The sequence below is a fragment of the Lepisosteus oculatus genome, chromosome 2, assembly GCF_040954835.1.
Source record: "Lepisosteus oculatus isolate fLepOcu1 chromosome 2, fLepOcu1.hap2, whole genome shotgun sequence".
In the NCBI taxonomy this organism is placed as follows: domain Eukaryota; kingdom Metazoa; phylum Chordata; class Actinopteri; order Semionotiformes; family Lepisosteidae; genus Lepisosteus; species Lepisosteus oculatus.
The window spans coordinates 26,923,457-26,941,179 of record NC_090697.1 but is presented as its reverse complement, the minus strand read 5'-3'; the positions used below and the strand labels follow the sequence as shown (position 1 = coordinate 26,941,179).

The following is a 17,723-nucleotide window of genomic DNA, read 5'->3' as shown; positions in this document are numbered from 1 at the left end:
CCAGCCATGTTGTTGAAGCTCATACCCTGGCTTCAAAAATTAAATATGATTTGTATGCTGAAGTATGAGCTTTTATAACACTATTGTAATATATTATTCCTTTATCTTACCAGATAATTCAATTGGGTATATATTCATATTTACAAAGATGATCTGGAGACCCTTTTTAAAAAAAATTGGACTTAGTGGAGCAATTTGAATAAAGTACTGTACATTGCTCAAGGTAACAAGGTTTCAGCAGCCCTCTAATTTATAGTGATATAAATGTAACCATCATTTTATTCCTCGGATTTACAGTATATTGCAATTTGCAGCCCAAAGGACTTTGCATATAATCATCTAGCTTCTAAGATCTGACGAGATCAAGCTGTAGTGTGCTAATGCCTCTGTGGAATTAAGTACACTATTGTGCTTACACTATTGTGCAAATAGTGTATTACACTATATTACTATATTACACTATTACACTATATTACACTATTGTGCAAATAGCTTAGAGTACACTGAAAGCGCATGGAAATGGCTCTTCATTGTCATCCTTCACTAGATCCCCTGGTGGTGTAAGACCTCCAGAATTCTTCTTCAGACTTCTTCAGTTTTAATGCACATGGACTTTCACTGAGCCACTAACCCACTATTCTTACCCCGAAGACTGTGGAAGAGAGAGAAATCTCTTTGTGCGAATAAATAAAGGGCTGACACAAAGGTTTTGAGGATGTTCTTCCCTGCTCTCGGTGTTGCTTTTCCTATATTTGCATGAAAGTGAAGCGTTTGAAAAAATAATTCCTTCACGTGGTCGGGCAGATTTGACTGCCGTGGGTCACCAGAAAACTCGCTGTCCTCAAGCTCTTGCACCACATGAGCCTCGTCCCCTTTGGCTGCCACTAACATGTGGGAGCTTTTATATGGCAGAATGTTCAAAACTTGTGCTTTGATCAAGCTGCCTTCCATCCTGCTCCTGGGGGCGATCTATGTGGCTTATGTCATGGCTGGGGGGGCCATTTTTTGGGTCCTGGAGGGGAACACTGTCCAGCAGAAAATGGACCGTCTTCAAGAGGAGAAGAACGAAGTTCTAAGAAAGTTTGCTTGTATTGACCAGGCATCGCTGGATGGCCTGGCAAAGGTAGGGAATGAGGGAAGACAGGCGGAATTCATGTGCTCCTTTCTGGATCGGTGTGGGTGTAGCCAGACTTTGCTTGAAGCTTTTCTGATAGCTGATGTCACTGAATATATTTCAGGCCGAAGTGAATCTGAAAAAGCAGGCTCTCCTCACCACTAAATACCCCCTGAACCTCCTGAGAATGAGACATTTTCAGAGGATCTGTGGGTACTATCATGTTACTGAACTGTTGGGTACCTTAAGAAAACAGTCTGGTGACTTCTAGCCAAGAACTGCAACATAATGGAAAGACGTTTCAGAATCAGGCGTATCTATGAAATTATTCCGGCCTTTGGGACAAAGAGAGAACTAGTCTGATTGTACTTAGTTTATAATGTTTATCAGTAACTCACTCCTCTCTTCAAGAAGAGTAAACCAGCACATCTTTAACACACTCTCCATCTTTTTGCTCTCCAAAATCTGCGATTTGGTAATTGTTAATGAGTTACAGAGATTTGTACAGTTGTTTATACTTTACTCTAATAAATCCTTTGCACATGACTTTTATCAACATTATTTCCTTTCAATAGTAATATAGACTAAAATCAGAGCAGAATTAAAAGCAATAAAATGAGATTTTCTAAGTTTACAACTTTTTCTACTTATCAAGGAAATATGGAGGATTTGTATGTGAGAACAAGCATTCAGTTGCCTTATGTATAATCATCTGGCCAGTGAGAGAGCTCAGTGCAATAGCAAATCAATATGACTAATGGCTACAGTAGAAAGCATGTGTTTTAAAACAGCACCTCTTGGATAAGAGTGACGCTAGCATGCCTGGCTCTTGAAGAGTTAAACAGGGGTTTTGAATAATTAAAGTTCAATTTAGTTTTCAAAATAAACCCTCTTTTACTGGAAAAGAAAAGTTTCTGATATTTTTCAGTTACAAGGAAAGCAGCCTGCTTTACTGACCAGGCTACTTGCAGCAAAAACAAATGTTAAAAGATTGACTGGAAATGGGAGAGAGACTTCTTTTCAAATCAATGTGGTTTTCAGAAGTGGACAGTGTTACCACACCCTGCTGCAATCCCTTTTTGTTACAGCTTTTCATTATGTTTATTCTCTCGTCCTGCTCATTCTATATACCATGGTATATTCATGATATACCACTCTGTATAAAGTTGTTGGCACACGTGTTTTTTTTACAGTAGGTTCCAGGTCACTTTGCCCTGGTCTTTAATGCATAATGATTATTTATGAAGGGTATAAAAGAATTGTTATATTTTCCTTATTATATTGATTTCTGTGCATTGTACTCTGGAGTTTCTGGATTTCAGTTTGATATTGAATGAGAGTCAAAATTATTTACCGCATTTTCAGTTAAAGGTTATTTTTAGTACTAGTGATAATAAAGATAATACATTTTATTGATGAGCGATGTTCAAGATATGACAAGCTGAAACCTGTGTGTCTGTTAAGAGACTAGAGCTCCCTGGCCAAAGACTTATTCACTTTTAATAATGTTCTTTGATTATGTCTCATATATTGCTTAGTTCAATGCTCAAAACAATTTTCCCTCAAAATTGTTAGATTGCGGTTGTGACAGATTTATACTCATAACCCACATTTATCATGAATGACAAACAGTGAAATTAATGCGCATAGGCAAATCACATATGACTCAGCATTACTTCCAGCCCAAATAACATTTCATATAAAATACTGAACTCTTTCAACGTATAGCAGAATTCCTTAAAGCCTTATCAAAACAATCTAGTTTCAGAAATACATGAATACCTTTCTAATTTTATCATCCAGTGTAAAAAAAACACTCATTCTATCTTTCAGTAACAGTTGCAGATAGTCACTATTATAAATTAAAAGTAAATACTAATTCCTGCAATCGACGCTGTTTTCATGCAAATTATTTTATTTTATTGTATTATTTGAGCTTACCTATTTGCATTCTGTTTTTATAATTCACTTACTGCTGTGGCTCATAATTACAGCACTGAATTCAAACCCACAAGCGATCAACAGTCCAATCATTTTCAGCACGTTTGTCCTTCCGGGAATCGCAGTGCTCTGAGGACTCACGACTGCTCGAGATCTTAGTGCTACAGCGGCCCATGGGTGTACAATTTCTTCCTGCCAGCAGAGGGCACGCTATGCGCCTTTCTCTTTGTGTTAGACTAGATAAACACGCTTAAAATCAAAATCCGAGTCAACGCTCTTGTTCAAAAACAGTAGGAATTTTCCTTTGGTCTCACTGAGACAATAAAAACACTGTATATGCAGAGTACATAAAACATCCAGTGGATTTTACAGATGTATACAATCAACATCATATAAATAACAATACCATAAAATAAAGTACAGCACAAAAACCATACGATAAGGGTGAGATGCATGCATCCTGTTTACAGTACATGCTGAGAATACAGTGCTCTGAAGGAGCACATAAATCAGACTTTAAAAGAGTCACTGCGCTTTGAATGAGTGACTTCTGAAAACCGTTTTCTGTAGCCTTTTGTACTCTGAAAAGTCATCCAGATGGTAATTTTTCAAATAGGGATGTAAGGCATCACCTACAATTCACACTGGTTTCCTGTAAACTCCACCAGTATCGGTGTGGTTTAGATGGATCTGTTTCAGACCAATAATTTTGCTGCCCATGTTTAAAATCCCTGAGACCTTGGAGAAGAGCAAGCTCTGTCATTGGGTCTGGCCTGGACCCCCTGGAGGTAGTGGTTGAGAGGAGAATGGTGTCCAAACTAGAGGCCATCATGGACAACATCTCCCATCCCCTCTATGACAGGCTTATAGAAATGAAGAGCACATTCAGCAATAGACTGATCCATCCACGGTGCGACAGGGAGCGCTACAGGAGGTCATTCTTGCCTTCTGCCATAAGACTGTACAACGCATCCACTGTGTGTCTGGGCAGAGGCAACATTGACAGTGACCTGTTTCTGGACTGAAGTGTAAACTGATACATCTGTCCTTTTTCTTTTTCCCATTTACAACCGTTTTTGTGCAATATATGCCAGGGACTAGTGCAATACATTTATATTTATCTCTTCATTTATATTATGCAATATGACTTTTTTGTGTACTGTTCTGTTCTGGTTTGTTCTGTTCTTTGTGTGTTCTGGACTGTGAGTAACTCTTCTTAGTGCACTTCTCACTGTCCTGATTGTATTGTATGTATTGTATTATTATTATTGTATCATTCGTTACACTGTTTTGTGTTGTCTGTGTTAAGCTGCTGTTGCACTGCAATTTCCCTCACAGGATCAATAAAGTATCTATCTATTTACCCCCCCCGGCACCACCAAGACTCCCACACCACGTGGAGATGTTAAAAGAGAGCTCTCTCTCTAGCAGACTTGTGTAGGTCAACTCTAGGGTGCGTTTTCTCACAACCAAGCTCCTAAACTGTCTCAAGAGAAATAATCTCTGGCTCATAATAATAATCACGACTTTTTAAAAACATGCTCTGTGTTGTCAGAAAAGTTTTGTTTGTAAACAATGAATGTACTGAGTTAACTGCTAATTGTAATTGAATTGATACAGTGCCTTTTCATCCCAAAGAATTCCAAAACACTTCACGCGTAAGAGGAGACCCATTCCCTGCCACTGCAGCGCAGTATCCACTTTCTGCTCCAGTAGCCCAGCGCACAGCAGCTCAGGTGAAGTGCAGAGAAACTGTATCTCCAGTCAGATTAAGCCAGATTATAAAAATCCATGGATACCATACTAGGGAATGCTTTAGGAAACTCTGGTCCAAAGGAAAGAGCGCCACCTACAGGTCCAGCAGCAAGCTGGTATCTGGTTTACCTGACAGGTGTCCCGTCCCAGTACTGTCCAGGCCAGACCTTGGTTAGGTTCTGGCATCTGATAAGGTCATGTTACAAGGCTGTAAAAAGTTCTGCAGCAGAACACACAGCCAAATGAGCTTAAGGACAACCTCTCCTTTTCTCTAATTTTAGATTATTCGCTGTTTTCTCTTCTACTAGGTTATCCTTCAGGCCACCAAGAGTGGGATCAGCTTGAAAGGGAATCATACAGTGGATGGGTTCTGGAAGTACACCAGCTCTGCAGCGTTCGCTGCCACTGTGGTCACCACTATAGGTAAGTGTGGACAGGCCCATGGCGCAGGTTCTGGGTTCTGGACTCTGGGACAGGCCCATTGTTGGTGGTTCTGGACTCGGGGGCAGTCTTGTACTGGTGGCTCTGGGCTCTTGGATAGGTCCTGTACTGGTGGTTTATACTGATACAATGGTTTACTATTTTCTACAGTCCTGTCAACGTTTGAAAGAAATTAAAGAAAATTGCTATGGACTTCCATTTTTGTTCTTCCTACCACTCCATAGTGTGACCCAAGCATGACTGCACCAGTTGTACCCCCTACATCTCCACCGCTAGGATTAAGGGATCCTAAAGATTTTCGAATCCCTTTCCATAGAAACAGCTGTGTGGACTGGGCTCTTGATCATTAAAAATAATATTTTCGGTGTAAAGTATTTGTTTCTTAAACTCTTTTCTGCCTTCATCTTTGAAATGTTCCATAAAAAGACAGAATTAAGGGACAGTTAATTAACAGAAGCGGTCTCCTTCTGTTAACAAAAGCTGCCTGGATGTCCCTATTGCCTTGATCAGCAGTACACACAGTCACCACAGGCTCGGGTTTGCTGTTTGCAGGCTATGGAAACATGAGCCCCAGCACGGTCAGTGGGCAGATCTTCTGTGTGTTCTTCGCTCTGTTCGGGATCCCCTTGAACGTGGTGGTTTTGAACAGGATTGGCAAGTACATGATCGCCATAGAGGAGCACCTCTGTGACTTCATTGGGAGCAAGATCAACTACAGGGTAAGTCTGGAGAAACCCATTGGAGGGCTCCTCTTACTGTTTACCTGCCTTTGTGAGGTTGTAGAGCAGCCAGATGTTGCAGTTTAACTGTCGAAGAACTTGATATAACTATTTCTTCCACAGTTCTGTAACACTTTCTCCTTATGCCAATGGCATGATTGGACCTCTAGACAATGCGAATGAGTTCCTGAGCCCTTGTGTTCATGACCTTGACACGGCAGATACACTTGAATCTGACAGAATATGGCTAGACTGGAAAACTGCTGTCCATTCACAATTCCCAAGCGACCTGTTGACAGAGCTTGAGGAAGTTTGCAAAGAAGAATGGGCAAATACTTCACCATCTTGGTGTGCCAAGTTGGCAGAGATTTATCCAAAAAGAATCACAGCTGTAATTGCTACCAAAGGTGCTTTTAGGATCCAGATCAGATAGAGATTTACATTAAGGTGGGACATTGATCTTGGCTGACGGCTGACAGAATGTGTAAGGAATCAGTGCACAGAGCAGAAACAGGAAGTAAAGAGGGTACACAATAAGACACACCAGAAAGACATGAATAATCACAGGGAACTAGGAACAGGACAGAAGTAGAGGCCTCTAGGTGTACTGGGCATGACAACAGGAGAAGGGCCCGAGCACTTGGCTGACCACCTCAGCCCCCAGACTCCAGTCCCAGCGAGATGCAGCAGGTAGACTTGATGGCTGCAGTTTCTAGGGCAATGTCTGACATTGACTGAAGGAACTGAACCATTTTAGGCTTGAATACAGAGACTACAGAGGGTAGTCTCAGTTTTAAATGCAACTCTACATAGCTTCCATTTGTGTCCTCTGGTTGGATTTTCACTGTTAATTCTGAAGTCCTCTGGGTTGACTTTGCCAATATCACTGAAGATTTTTAACACGATTCTTTATCCAAAGGGCTGTGGGAGTGTGGAACACGTTACCCAGACATGCTGTGCATGGCTTCTTTAGATACAATCCTCTCAACTGGCTAACATGGACCAAAAGCCCTCCTTGAGTTTTTTAACATTTCTTATGTTGCCAAGAGTTAACCCAAGTCAACTGCAGAACTCAAGAGATTCTATCTTGAACAGTAAGCAAAATATCTGAGAGATGCCAGGATCTAAGAACTTCTGCTATAAAAGAAGCAAAGGAGGGTTGGAACATTAAAACAAAGGCACCCAAACCCTTTTATCAAGGTACCAAAGTAACTTTTGTGTGTGTGGTGTTGTTTAATTATAAAGTTGATTATCTTATTTACATATTTCAAAAGGAGAGTTCTGGTTACACCTGTAGCTTGACAAACCTGTGTTGTTTGTGAATCCTGGTTCCAGTCCTAGCTGTTGCCAGAAGGATAGGTTGAGTTGCTCTTAGCGGCAGGGCACTACAGCTCTTGGCATTGTCATTGGGTTGAGTGGTACTGACACTGGCTCTGCACTCCCACAGAGAACCACGCAGTGGACGATGCGGACGATCTCCGTCGTGTCGGGTATGGTGACATTTTTTGTCGTGCCCATGATGCTGTTTCACCAGTATGAGGGCTGGAGCTACTTGGAGGGCATGTACTACTGTTTCATCACGCTAAGCACCATCGGCTTCGGGGACTACGTTGCAGGTACACAACTCTGCGCTTTGCACCATGTGTTTCAAATGCCAGTGTAAAACCACATCATTATGAAGGCTGTGCTGGCAATATTTTGAGGAGGGGGATTTTGATACTGGGTTGTTCTGAGCTGTTTATAAATGATCAAACTAATGGTCAAAGATTAGTTACATCCCAGACAGGAAAAACTTGTCTAAGACTGCAAACCGGAAAATAATATTAACACTAGTCATTGTCCAGCTATAGTGTGAGTAACCCAGAGTTCCATACCCTGTATGACTTAAACCAGAGGTGCGTAACAAGTCGATCGCGGATTGCTTCCCAGTCGATCGATCGCAAGAATGTTTGGCAAAAAATAAATGGGCTATTTGACTATTTACTTTTTTGCTAGCCTAAAAAATCATTCAGATCTGTGCATGTAATGTCATATATTTTACTGCCCTTGTTTGTATTTAACCCTTGTCGAATGGGTTGTAAAAATCTATTCCCTGAGTGCTGGCTGACACTGAAAAAAAAAGGCTGCAGGAGCTCCGTAAATAAAGAGTGTTGTGGGCGCTGCCCAAGAATGTTCTCTTGGCTATTGCGTCACGAACCCCACATTCGCTACTGTGCATAGTGGAGCGAAACAGACTGGCCGTGACACATTCGCCAACAGTTTGATAAGTTTGATTGCCTATTTGATAGTTGTAGTGTCTGAGCGAAAATGATGAAGCAAAGAGACCGAAAACTTACCGTTACCACAAGGAATGGAAGCATGATTATTTTTTTGTACTTTCGCATTCACATCTGCAATGCTAGTGTCTATGCGAAAAATAGAACAACATTTCAAAACTGCACACAAAACGTATGATGTGGACTTCCCCACTAAAAGTGAGACACGGAAAAGAAAAGTGGAAAAATTAAAATCTCAACTAGCAGCAGTCGGTTTTCACGAGGCCTAAACCAAGAGGAAAGCGACAATTATCGCACCGTTCCGTGTGAGCCACGTCCTGGCTAAACACAAAAGTCATTCAGGGATCGAGAAGTAATAATAAAAAAATGCGTTTGCTGAGGCTGCTGACCTGCTCTTTGGAGATTTGGCGAGGTTCAGACAGGTTCAGCTGTTGCCTGAAATCAAAGAGTTTCTCAAGTCGTCTAAAGATGAATATGCCCAATTAGAGGATGACCAGTGGCTTCTGGATTTAGCATTCCTCACAGACCTGACTGAACCGCTAAATGAGCTGAATGTCGAGCTGCAGGGACAAAATAAAAATGTCATCGACATGATCAGCAGTGTCAACACGTTAAAAAAAATTACAAGTGTTGTCAAGTAAGCTTCTCAGAGCCAATGCTCACATCAAGGTAAGATATTATTTTTTCTAAAATGTGGAACATTACTTGTTTACTGTAGCACGAGTCACTTGCTTTTATTTGCTGTCATTTTAGTGATGGGTATCGTTATTTTACTGATGTGCCCACAGTCTGTTTTTCCTATATCAGAGCTTCAAATTCACACTGGTAGATCGCGCTGGACTGGCAAATGAAAAAGTAGATCTTGCATTAAAAAAGGCTGGGCACCCCTGATTTAAACAAACAGCTGTCCATTTCTTCATAAGGAAATATAATTTACCTTCTTCTTAGGGGACCTACAGTCTACTTTGAAGATATTTGTAATTTGCCAGAGTCAAAAACATAATTTGACCTCAGAGAGGCTCACACATGTCATAAAGCATTATGCTTGTTAAAAATGTGGATGTTAGATGGTTCCTTACTGAATCCAGTTTCCTTTAATAAAATAAATGAATCATGCTCCATAAAATGTGTTCACAAGGAAAAGGTGCTTTTTATAGACCTATGCATTGTTGGGGAAAGATCTGAATGGCTTTGACTGATGGGTTCTTATTTCTGCCTTGGAAAGGTGTGGCCCTTTAGAGAAATGTTTTTTCTTCTGATAATTTTGAGCTTTTTTTTATTGTGCCCCGATCATTGTCCTCACTGTTTCTTTTCTCTGTGTGGATTTTGTTTGTCTCCAGTCAGTAACCCCGACCGCTTCTACCCTGACTGGTATGCCAAGATCCTGGCAGCCTGGATCTTCTTCGGGCTGGCGTGGCTGGCCCTGCTCATCAACCACGGCATCAACGGCCTGGAGCATTTCAGCATCTTCATCAAGCAGAGGCGGGCACATTTCTTGGAGAAGAAGCTAGCTGGGCAGGCAGCCGAGGAACCCAAGGAAAAGACGACAGATGTCACTGACTCAACAAGCCCGGAGAAGACTGAACAGTAAGCCTTTCGTTTCTGTGCTGTACCCCTAAAGCAGTCCACACAGTGTGGGAGGTCACAGGAGGGAGGGTGCAGGATATTACGAGAGTGGGGTTGCATCTGCTGAGTAGAATTTTAAATAGTAATAGCTGGAGGGAACACGGCCATTTCAGAATGACTTGTCCCAGTGCAGGTCATTGAGAACAAGATGTTGATATTCTATTCCATGCGCTTAGAGTTTGTACATGCGCTCCAGTCATCTGAATATTGTGAAATCCAGAAGTTAAGCAAGCAGATTAAAAATAAATACATTCCACCAGAGGTTTGCGCCAGAAAGTCTGAGGAATGTCTGGAACCTGTAAACAGCATCTTTCACTTTGAATGTGAAACCATTGCCTTTGAATCTCACATCTGATGTGTATGTTACAGTAGCTTGGATAAAAGAGCTGTGTGATATGCACATTCTCTTTGGGGATACAGGAGTTTGATTGCAAAGGCAAAACTCACAGCAGGGAGCCAGAATCTTCCAGGGAAGTAGAGTACAGAAGCGCAGACGAGCTACAGCTGTTCACCCTCATTTGTATGTATGTGGGAGCAGCCCTGATATCTCCCCACTCCCACCTCCCTCATCACATCGCACTGTGTGCAGGCTTTCTGTTGCATGGATTTCATGGGATGTTCACAGGCTAGGGAGATTCTCATTCACGTTTTGGTTTCAAGAACATTTCACAAAGATAGTTACAGAAAAAATCAAATTTCTTGCAGTTGTATAGCACTTTACATTCCAACCGATCTCAAAGTTCTTTAAGTATGGGAAAGGACTTAGTTCATCACCCCACTGTAGTGCAGCTCTACCTGGCCGACATACAGCTGCCATTCTGCACCTGAAGCCCCACTGCACAGCAGATCTGGGGAGTGGTGAAAAACTGCACCAGCTGAGTTGATAGGGGACTTTAGGAGGGCCAGACCTATAGTAGAGTTTAGCAGGAGACCGGGGTTAACACACCTACTTTTTCAAAGAGTTACATGGGATCTTTAATAACCAAGTACTTACTGTAGGAGATCAATTACAATCTCATCCAAAAGTCAATGCCTCGTACAGCACAGTGTCCCAGGTTGCCCTGCTGGTCCAGCATTTACAGCAGCTACCTGGTTTTCCTCAGAGGGACACACATCCCTGCAGTCTCCAGATACAGCTTTGCTTAACCTCTGATGATATCAGGCTGCAAGATAATAATTCTACTGGCAACATTTAACTCATTGATCTCTTAAACCTTTTCATCACCAACTTCACTAGGTAATGTTTGCTTTAAGGTTCCATAACTAAAAGCACTTTTGCTGTAAGGTACTGCAGTCAGTTTTGTAGCAGGACTACAAGACTACAGTTTTGATCATATACACACACCTGCACATAGGGCAATGTGCTGTATAACATTTGTGTTTGATGGATAGTGTATTTTGTAATACCTTGTGCATGTTTCTTACGTGTGTAGTGCATGGTGGCAAAGCAGAACCTAAACATATTTTATGGTGTCCTTTCACTATCTGCTGAACAATGTGTGCTGCTGCGAGACATGCAGAGCATAATGTTCAAGTACATGTGCTTTAATACAGAAGCAGTTCCAGTACTACAGTACCTTTCCAACATGTCCTTTCTCACATACGACAGGGCCGGTGAGGTGTCAAAAGAAGCCGGGGAAGCTGTGAAAGACTGAGAGAAACTACCTATAGAAACCATCTGTAGGAGCACAGGGACATCCTCCATCTTGGAAAAGAGCACACCATCTTCATCTCCACATTCTTTTCTCTCTCTCCTTTGAAATACTTCTGATAAGGTGATAGTAAAATGTTCTCTTTCTGCTCCAGAAATAAAACTTATATTGAGGGCAACTGCAAATGTTTAGAAGCCTAGTTGTAGCAGAGACAGCAAAGGCACAGAATGCAGAAACAACTCATGTGCATTGTTTGGGATTTGCATTTGGTAGGGGAATGTTTTAAAAGTATGGACAGTCCACCAGCTGTTCACTGGGGATTTGTGGCTGTCAGTAATTGTTACTGGAATTCGCCAGGAAACAGAGGGACCCTTAAAAAGAAAGAAAATGCAGTTCTGGCAACTCACAGAAATCTAAGAGTCATTAAAGCAAAACTGCTTCTTGGAGAAGATGAATACTCTTAATTAATTAAAACCTGCTAATGCAGAAGCGTTAGTCTAAAACAACATGTATGTAAAACCTGGATTTGACTATTAAAGACAACTAAAGCCACTTAGACTCCTCAATCACAGAGTAGGAGCTAATAGGCAAACTCCAGGCCCTCAGACCACAAAAGCCTAGGGATCAAGATGGAGTCAACAATGAAATGCTGAGATACAGCTGACAGCTGGGAGTTAAAGTAAACTCTGCTCAAACATTAATCTCATCCTTAGAACCAGGTGTTTCTCTAAGGTCAGGAATCAAGGACTAATGATTTTTTACTGATCAGCCACACATCTGATCACTATATATATACTCACTTATTAATTAAAATGTCCAACAAAAAGTGAAGGAAAAATATTTGACTATTTTATTGCCTTTGAAGAATTGTTTGATTTAAATTGGCACGAAGGACTGTTTTGCAAACTTCTTCAACATGGCATAGGAGGTAAAGTCTGTGACATAATTATATCAATGTACTTGGGGAGAAAGTGTGCAGTGAAAACTGGAAATAAAAGAACAGATTTCTTCACTCAAGTTAACGGAGTTAGACGAGTGTTGAAGTCTGAGCCCTGTATTGTTTAATATCTATATTAATGAGGTAGTAGAGATGTTGGAACAGTCTGCAGGGCTTGGTCTCATAAAACAAGACAACAGATCAAGTTCCTTCCCTACACTGACAACCTGCTCCTGCTTTTGCCCACAGAACTAACATATTGTGCACTAACAGTCACTCTGAACAACACCAGAGTCATGGGTTTCCAGAAAAAATAGATCTCAGGGAAAGTACCACATTACACTAAATTACACATTGGAACGCATAACCAGCTACACATACAGTACCTTGGTCTGATAATCAGTTCATCTGGGAGTTTTGACCTGGCAGTGAGGGCACTAAAGCATAAGATATGCAGGGCATTCTATGCCATAAGAAGGGAGTCTGCAATATCAACCCCCCACAAGAATCTTACTCCAAATATTTAAATATGTAATCTAACCCAATCCATTGCCCATTGGTAGTGAAGTGTGGTGTAAAAAAAACCCCACAAGGTTCTACTGTTCCCACAGTAGAGCCCCCTGTACTGAGCTACACCGACACCAGCCAGCCTCAAGACAGCACTGTTTCAATGCCACACATCAGAGTCCACCAAATCACAGCACAAGCACAAGCCAAACAACACTACCTCACCCACTGGCACACAAGCACAGCACATGTTGGAATACTGCTAACTCTAAAACTCTAAAAAACTGACTGAATAGACAACACACAGTGGACAGCAAGGGGAAACAGACTCTGATGAAGTAGTGACTCAGTGACCACAGCCTGATCAAAAGCAGACCTGACTGTCCAGAGAGGACTACCTCATTGACCACAGCCATGCTGTGCTCCCACTGCCAGTAGGGAGAAGCACTGTGTGCTGCACTATTCCAGATTACAGGAATATTCTTCCCTATAACAATACATCTAATACCAGATTTCCCATGGCTACCAGAATCACAACAACACTCAATCCTACTCCAACAGAGCTGGCAGACTAGTATGTCATCTGCTGTCACAACTTGAGGAAGTGAGCTGTTGTAATTCTTCAACAAATTGTTATGATTTGGCAGCACTGTAATTAATCAGTAAAGCTCTTTGGTTTTGAGAGTCAGAGATACAGTATTCAGGTGCTATACCTATGCTATTCAGTAAGAATTCATTATGAATTATTATCTTAGGACAAAAAAAGATGGCTTAGATGTCTGAAATCTGATGTGGGTGTTATCTCCCAACCACTTGTCATTCAAAAGAAGCCCAGTTCAGTTCAGTAGCTCCAAGATAGACATGCAGGTATTGCATTAATCTGGCTTCATGCAAAGGCTTGAAATCCTAATATTAACTGACCATTCATTCAACAGTTAGTGCGAACTGAGGCAGCACTTCACTAATAAAATTGCTCTTTCTATTCAGTCACTGGTAGGTTTGTGGTTTGTGTAGTATTCAGTTACATGTACACGAATTTATGATTTCTGTGATTTAAGAAAATTACATTTATATTGGGACTACACAAGTGATTAACTAGCCATTTTGCTCCCCAAGTTCACCTGAATAGAGATCTGAGAGCTTTATTAAATTTCAACAATTATTTAAAAGTAGCTAGCAGATGATAGACACCATGTTACCTAACTGTTTAACTCTCTGATATTACATTTTCAGTCAGAAAAGAGTTTAGAAAATACCTGTTTTAAGTCCCATCTTTGTGTACACTATGGGTGGCTGTGATCTTACCTTTTTTAAGTGTTATTAACTTTGGAACCAGCAAATTAAAAGACATTATGTACCTGTCTTAAGCCGAGAAATGACATTAGTCAGACCAGGGGTATCCATTCCTGGCCCTGGAGTTACAGCTGCCAGTGTATCTGCAGGTTTTCATTCTTTCTCAGCTCCTCACAAGCTAAACCAGCTGGTTACCGGCTTTACTGGACCAGTTTAACAACACCTCCTAGATCTGCAGGTGCTGATAAAGAGACCTAAAGGACCTGAAGACACAGCGGTCATCTAGGAGCAGAACTGATCATTTCGCACAGTTAACAAACATGGGTGAATGTAAAATGTGACCGGTAAAAAGTGATTAACATGACCACTAGATGGCGGTATACCCTATTGTCATTAAAAGAAGTCAATTTGAATTTGAGAAACGGGAAACTGCCTGCAATACAGTAGTTTTTCTTTAATTTCAGTACAGTACTGTTATTTTAGTAACCCAGCTCATTCTGCATCTGTGTCATTGATAAAAGGTAGGTAATGATTTCATAAAAGGAACAAGTAATAGGTTTATTCCATGAAAAGAGAAGAAAGAAAACAACATTTTGACTGGAGTCTTCTTAGGGTGTCAACAGACGAGAGATATTAATTCAATCTGTCATTACTCGAATCAGGTCCATCACAATCTTCTCTGTTGTTGACCTAAAGAGGCAATGAAGCTGAACATTAAAGCTTAACCTGAATGCTATGGTGGGACTAAATTCCTGCATTTACAATCCTCAAAGGGCTGTAGGAGACCTGTTGTTTAAGGCAATATCCTGGTTCATTGCAAGATATAGCTAGATGAGATCCTCCTGTCAGGACAAGAGGAATCTCTTTATTAAAAGGGTTGTAGACATCTGGAACAACATACCCAGCCATGTTGCTGAAGCTGTCTTCTTTCGAGAAACAGTTGGATGGGATCCTCTGATCAATTAATTACCAAGCCTGCTATTTGCCTGGACATCTCTGAAGATGAGAGGAAATGCTCTGTGGAACCTATTGCTCTGTATAACCAATTCCTCCTTCTCCAACATAGCTTGTTTCATTCTCCCACCACCCTTTGGGTAAGGAAGTGTTCTCGGTTTTTAATATATTTCCAAAACGTTTACGCTTGCAAGCTCTGGTTAATTTTTACTTCATTCATTATGAATGCCCCAGGTACTGTAAATCTCACAGTACCTGATGAAAATGATGAATGCTCAATGACAAGTGTGTTGGAGGAGAGCGTATAGCGTTCTTATTTCCCCAGAGGTTGCAGGACTGACACAGCTATTGATTCCAAATTGGAAGAGGTTAGAAATAAAATACTTTGAAATGTTCTTCACTATTCTTTCTTCACTACTGGCTTCACTATTAAAAATGGTGTAGATCTAGATGGAAATTGTAAGATGGAAAACTTTAAATGCTTCTTGATGGCTTAATCAATTAAATTGTAACTAACTCTACAAAGTTGCAGCTGCATATTCTATGACCAAATGTCAAATAAGGAACACAAATGTCAATGAATGGGTAAATTTATTTTGGTATTTTTGGTGTGTTTTCATGATTGATAAAAATGTACTTTACTGTATATATCCAAACTCATTGCTTTTCAAAATCACAGTTTAGTCTGGGTGTTGCAAATTATTATTTGTCAATGATTTTCTTTTTTCTATGGATGAATAAATGTCAATGTTTTGTAAACAATAAACGAAACTGGCAAAAATAATGAGTGAGCAATCATTGTGGTTCACTGTTGGCAGAAGCCTTTGGTCAATTAGACTTCCAGATTTTACTTCATGTCCAGTTTTCCAGCGAGTGCATGGAAGGGTTAACACTGTTCTACATTTGTTTGTTTTTAAACTTTTGTTTTGGTAAAACAAGCTAGTTGTTTAGAGATTTTCATAAATCCCTTGGGTGGTGGATTTTCTTCATATTCATAAATGTTTACTTTTTTTTTCTAAACTGTAAAACTATTTCTGCTGTTTCTTTAACAAACAAGTATGGAAAGACCCTGTATCAACAGTCTTTTTTATTCTCATACAAAGATTTTATCAGCCACTTCAACCTTGTTGAACCTTAAGGAAGAAGCAGTCATTTAAAACTGTTGGATATTCAGTCATGCTACTGATAACAGTAATCTGAACCCTTGTTATTTCATCATGTTAGTATTTTTATAGAAAAGATATTGCTGTTGTGAAGAACGTTCAGACACATTACGGGGCTCCAATGAAAGTCCTATTCAGACAGTCCGAAGGAACTGGGCCTTTTTAATCTTGAACAAAGAACACTTTGCATGGAGCTGATACAGGCACACTATCACACCATTCTTAAATTACTGACAAAACCAAGCCAGTGAAACAAGGCCCAGAGATCACAAGTGGAAATTACGTGGAGGTGCATTTAAAAAAGACTACAGAAAGTACTTTTTTACACAAAAGGTTGTGGGGGTTTGGGACAAGTTGCCCAGCCATGCTGTTGAAGCCAATACCCTGATAATGTACAGCAGTTCACTTACTATGACTTTCAAGAACCAGCTGAATGAGATCCATGGATCAATTAGATTAGTAGCAATCAAGCTCAATGGGCCCATTGGCCTCCTCCTATTTGTTACTGCTTTTACGGTCTTTATGTTACACTGCATGTTGCTTTGCGTACCTCACTCTTACCTTTAATAATAATTTCTGACAGGTCCATGACATGTCAGCACAGATACACGCACAAAGTAAACTTTTGTACATGGTCTAGCACGACATTATTTCTGAGCAAACCCAATCTGCCCGTGGGGAAAAATGAGACTTTTAACTAGACTGGACTTTTCTGAGCAATAAAGATGCACCTGAATTTTGCTTTACTGCACCTGCTCTATCTCCTATGACAAATATGCCTTCTTTCTCAAGTTCACTGTGGTTTGAGATATTTAAATTCAGGACGTGTCTACTGCAGCTCACACACTGGAAAATTAAAGCATTTTCAAAGGCACAGTGCTAACGCGATGCTCAGTAAACGTTGCCTTTCTGCATGATAAACTGAAGAAATTCACAAAGGGCCAACTGTCACCAAGTAACTTAAGTGATTAACTCCTGAGGGCACAATGTGCTCCAAAAAATGTAAACAATTCCTTCAAAGGAATGCTGTTGATTAATGTCTGTGAGCAGGAGCAATACAGAGCAGCCATCAATATGACAGGGCGCAAGGATTATAAGCAGTAATCTGTGATGCGCACTCTCCTTTTTTCAAGTTGGCTTGAGCTCCTGAGTGAGTCGCTGCCCTAACGTTGCCCTAGGAAGGTAGCAATGTGTCACAGTGTTTTCTAGTGTGCAGAATGTAACCTAGAAGTCTGACAAATAGACTACTCATACCAGGGGGGTTTGTTTGCCTGTGGGTGGTTCTGGTCTTTTCTCATTGGACTGTGTGCTGGAGGCCTGACCAATCGTAGCCCGGGGATCTCTG

At 40.7% G+C, this 17,723-nt stretch overlaps 1 protein-coding gene across 1 annotated transcript; it reads left to right on the top strand.

The window, feature by feature from the left end:
• Window positions 1-889: 889 nt before the first annotated feature.
• On the top strand, window positions 890-12,358 carry kcnk17 (potassium channel, subfamily K, member 17). The gene is made up of 6 exons (XM_006626362.3): window positions 890-1,123; window positions 5,119-5,233; window positions 5,804-5,970; window positions 7,418-7,586; window positions 9,587-9,833; window positions 11,482-12,358. The coding sequence occupies exons 1-6, from the start codon at window positions 890-892 to the stop codon at window positions 11,525-11,527; spliced, it is 978 nt and encodes a 325-aa protein (XP_006626425.3). The 3' UTR covers window positions 11,528-12,358.
• The last annotated feature ends 5,365 nt before the right edge of the window (window positions 12,359-17,723 follow it).

What these genes read in the sequence shown, in the direction of transcription:
- kcnk17 (XM_006626362.3), top strand. Translation starts at nt 890, where the DNA reads ATGTGGGAGCTTTTATATGGCAGAATGTTCAAAACTTGTGCTTTGATC. An exon ending in CACTGTGGTCACCACTATAG is followed by an intron (nt 5,234 to 5,803) that starts GTAAGTGTGGAC and finishes TGCTGTTTGCAG; the next exon opens with GCTATGGAAACATGAGCCCC. An exon ending in GGAGCAAGATCAACTACAGG is followed by an intron (nt 5,971 to 7,417) that starts GTAAGTCTGGAG and finishes GCACTCCCACAG; the next exon opens with AGAACCACGCAGTGGACGAT.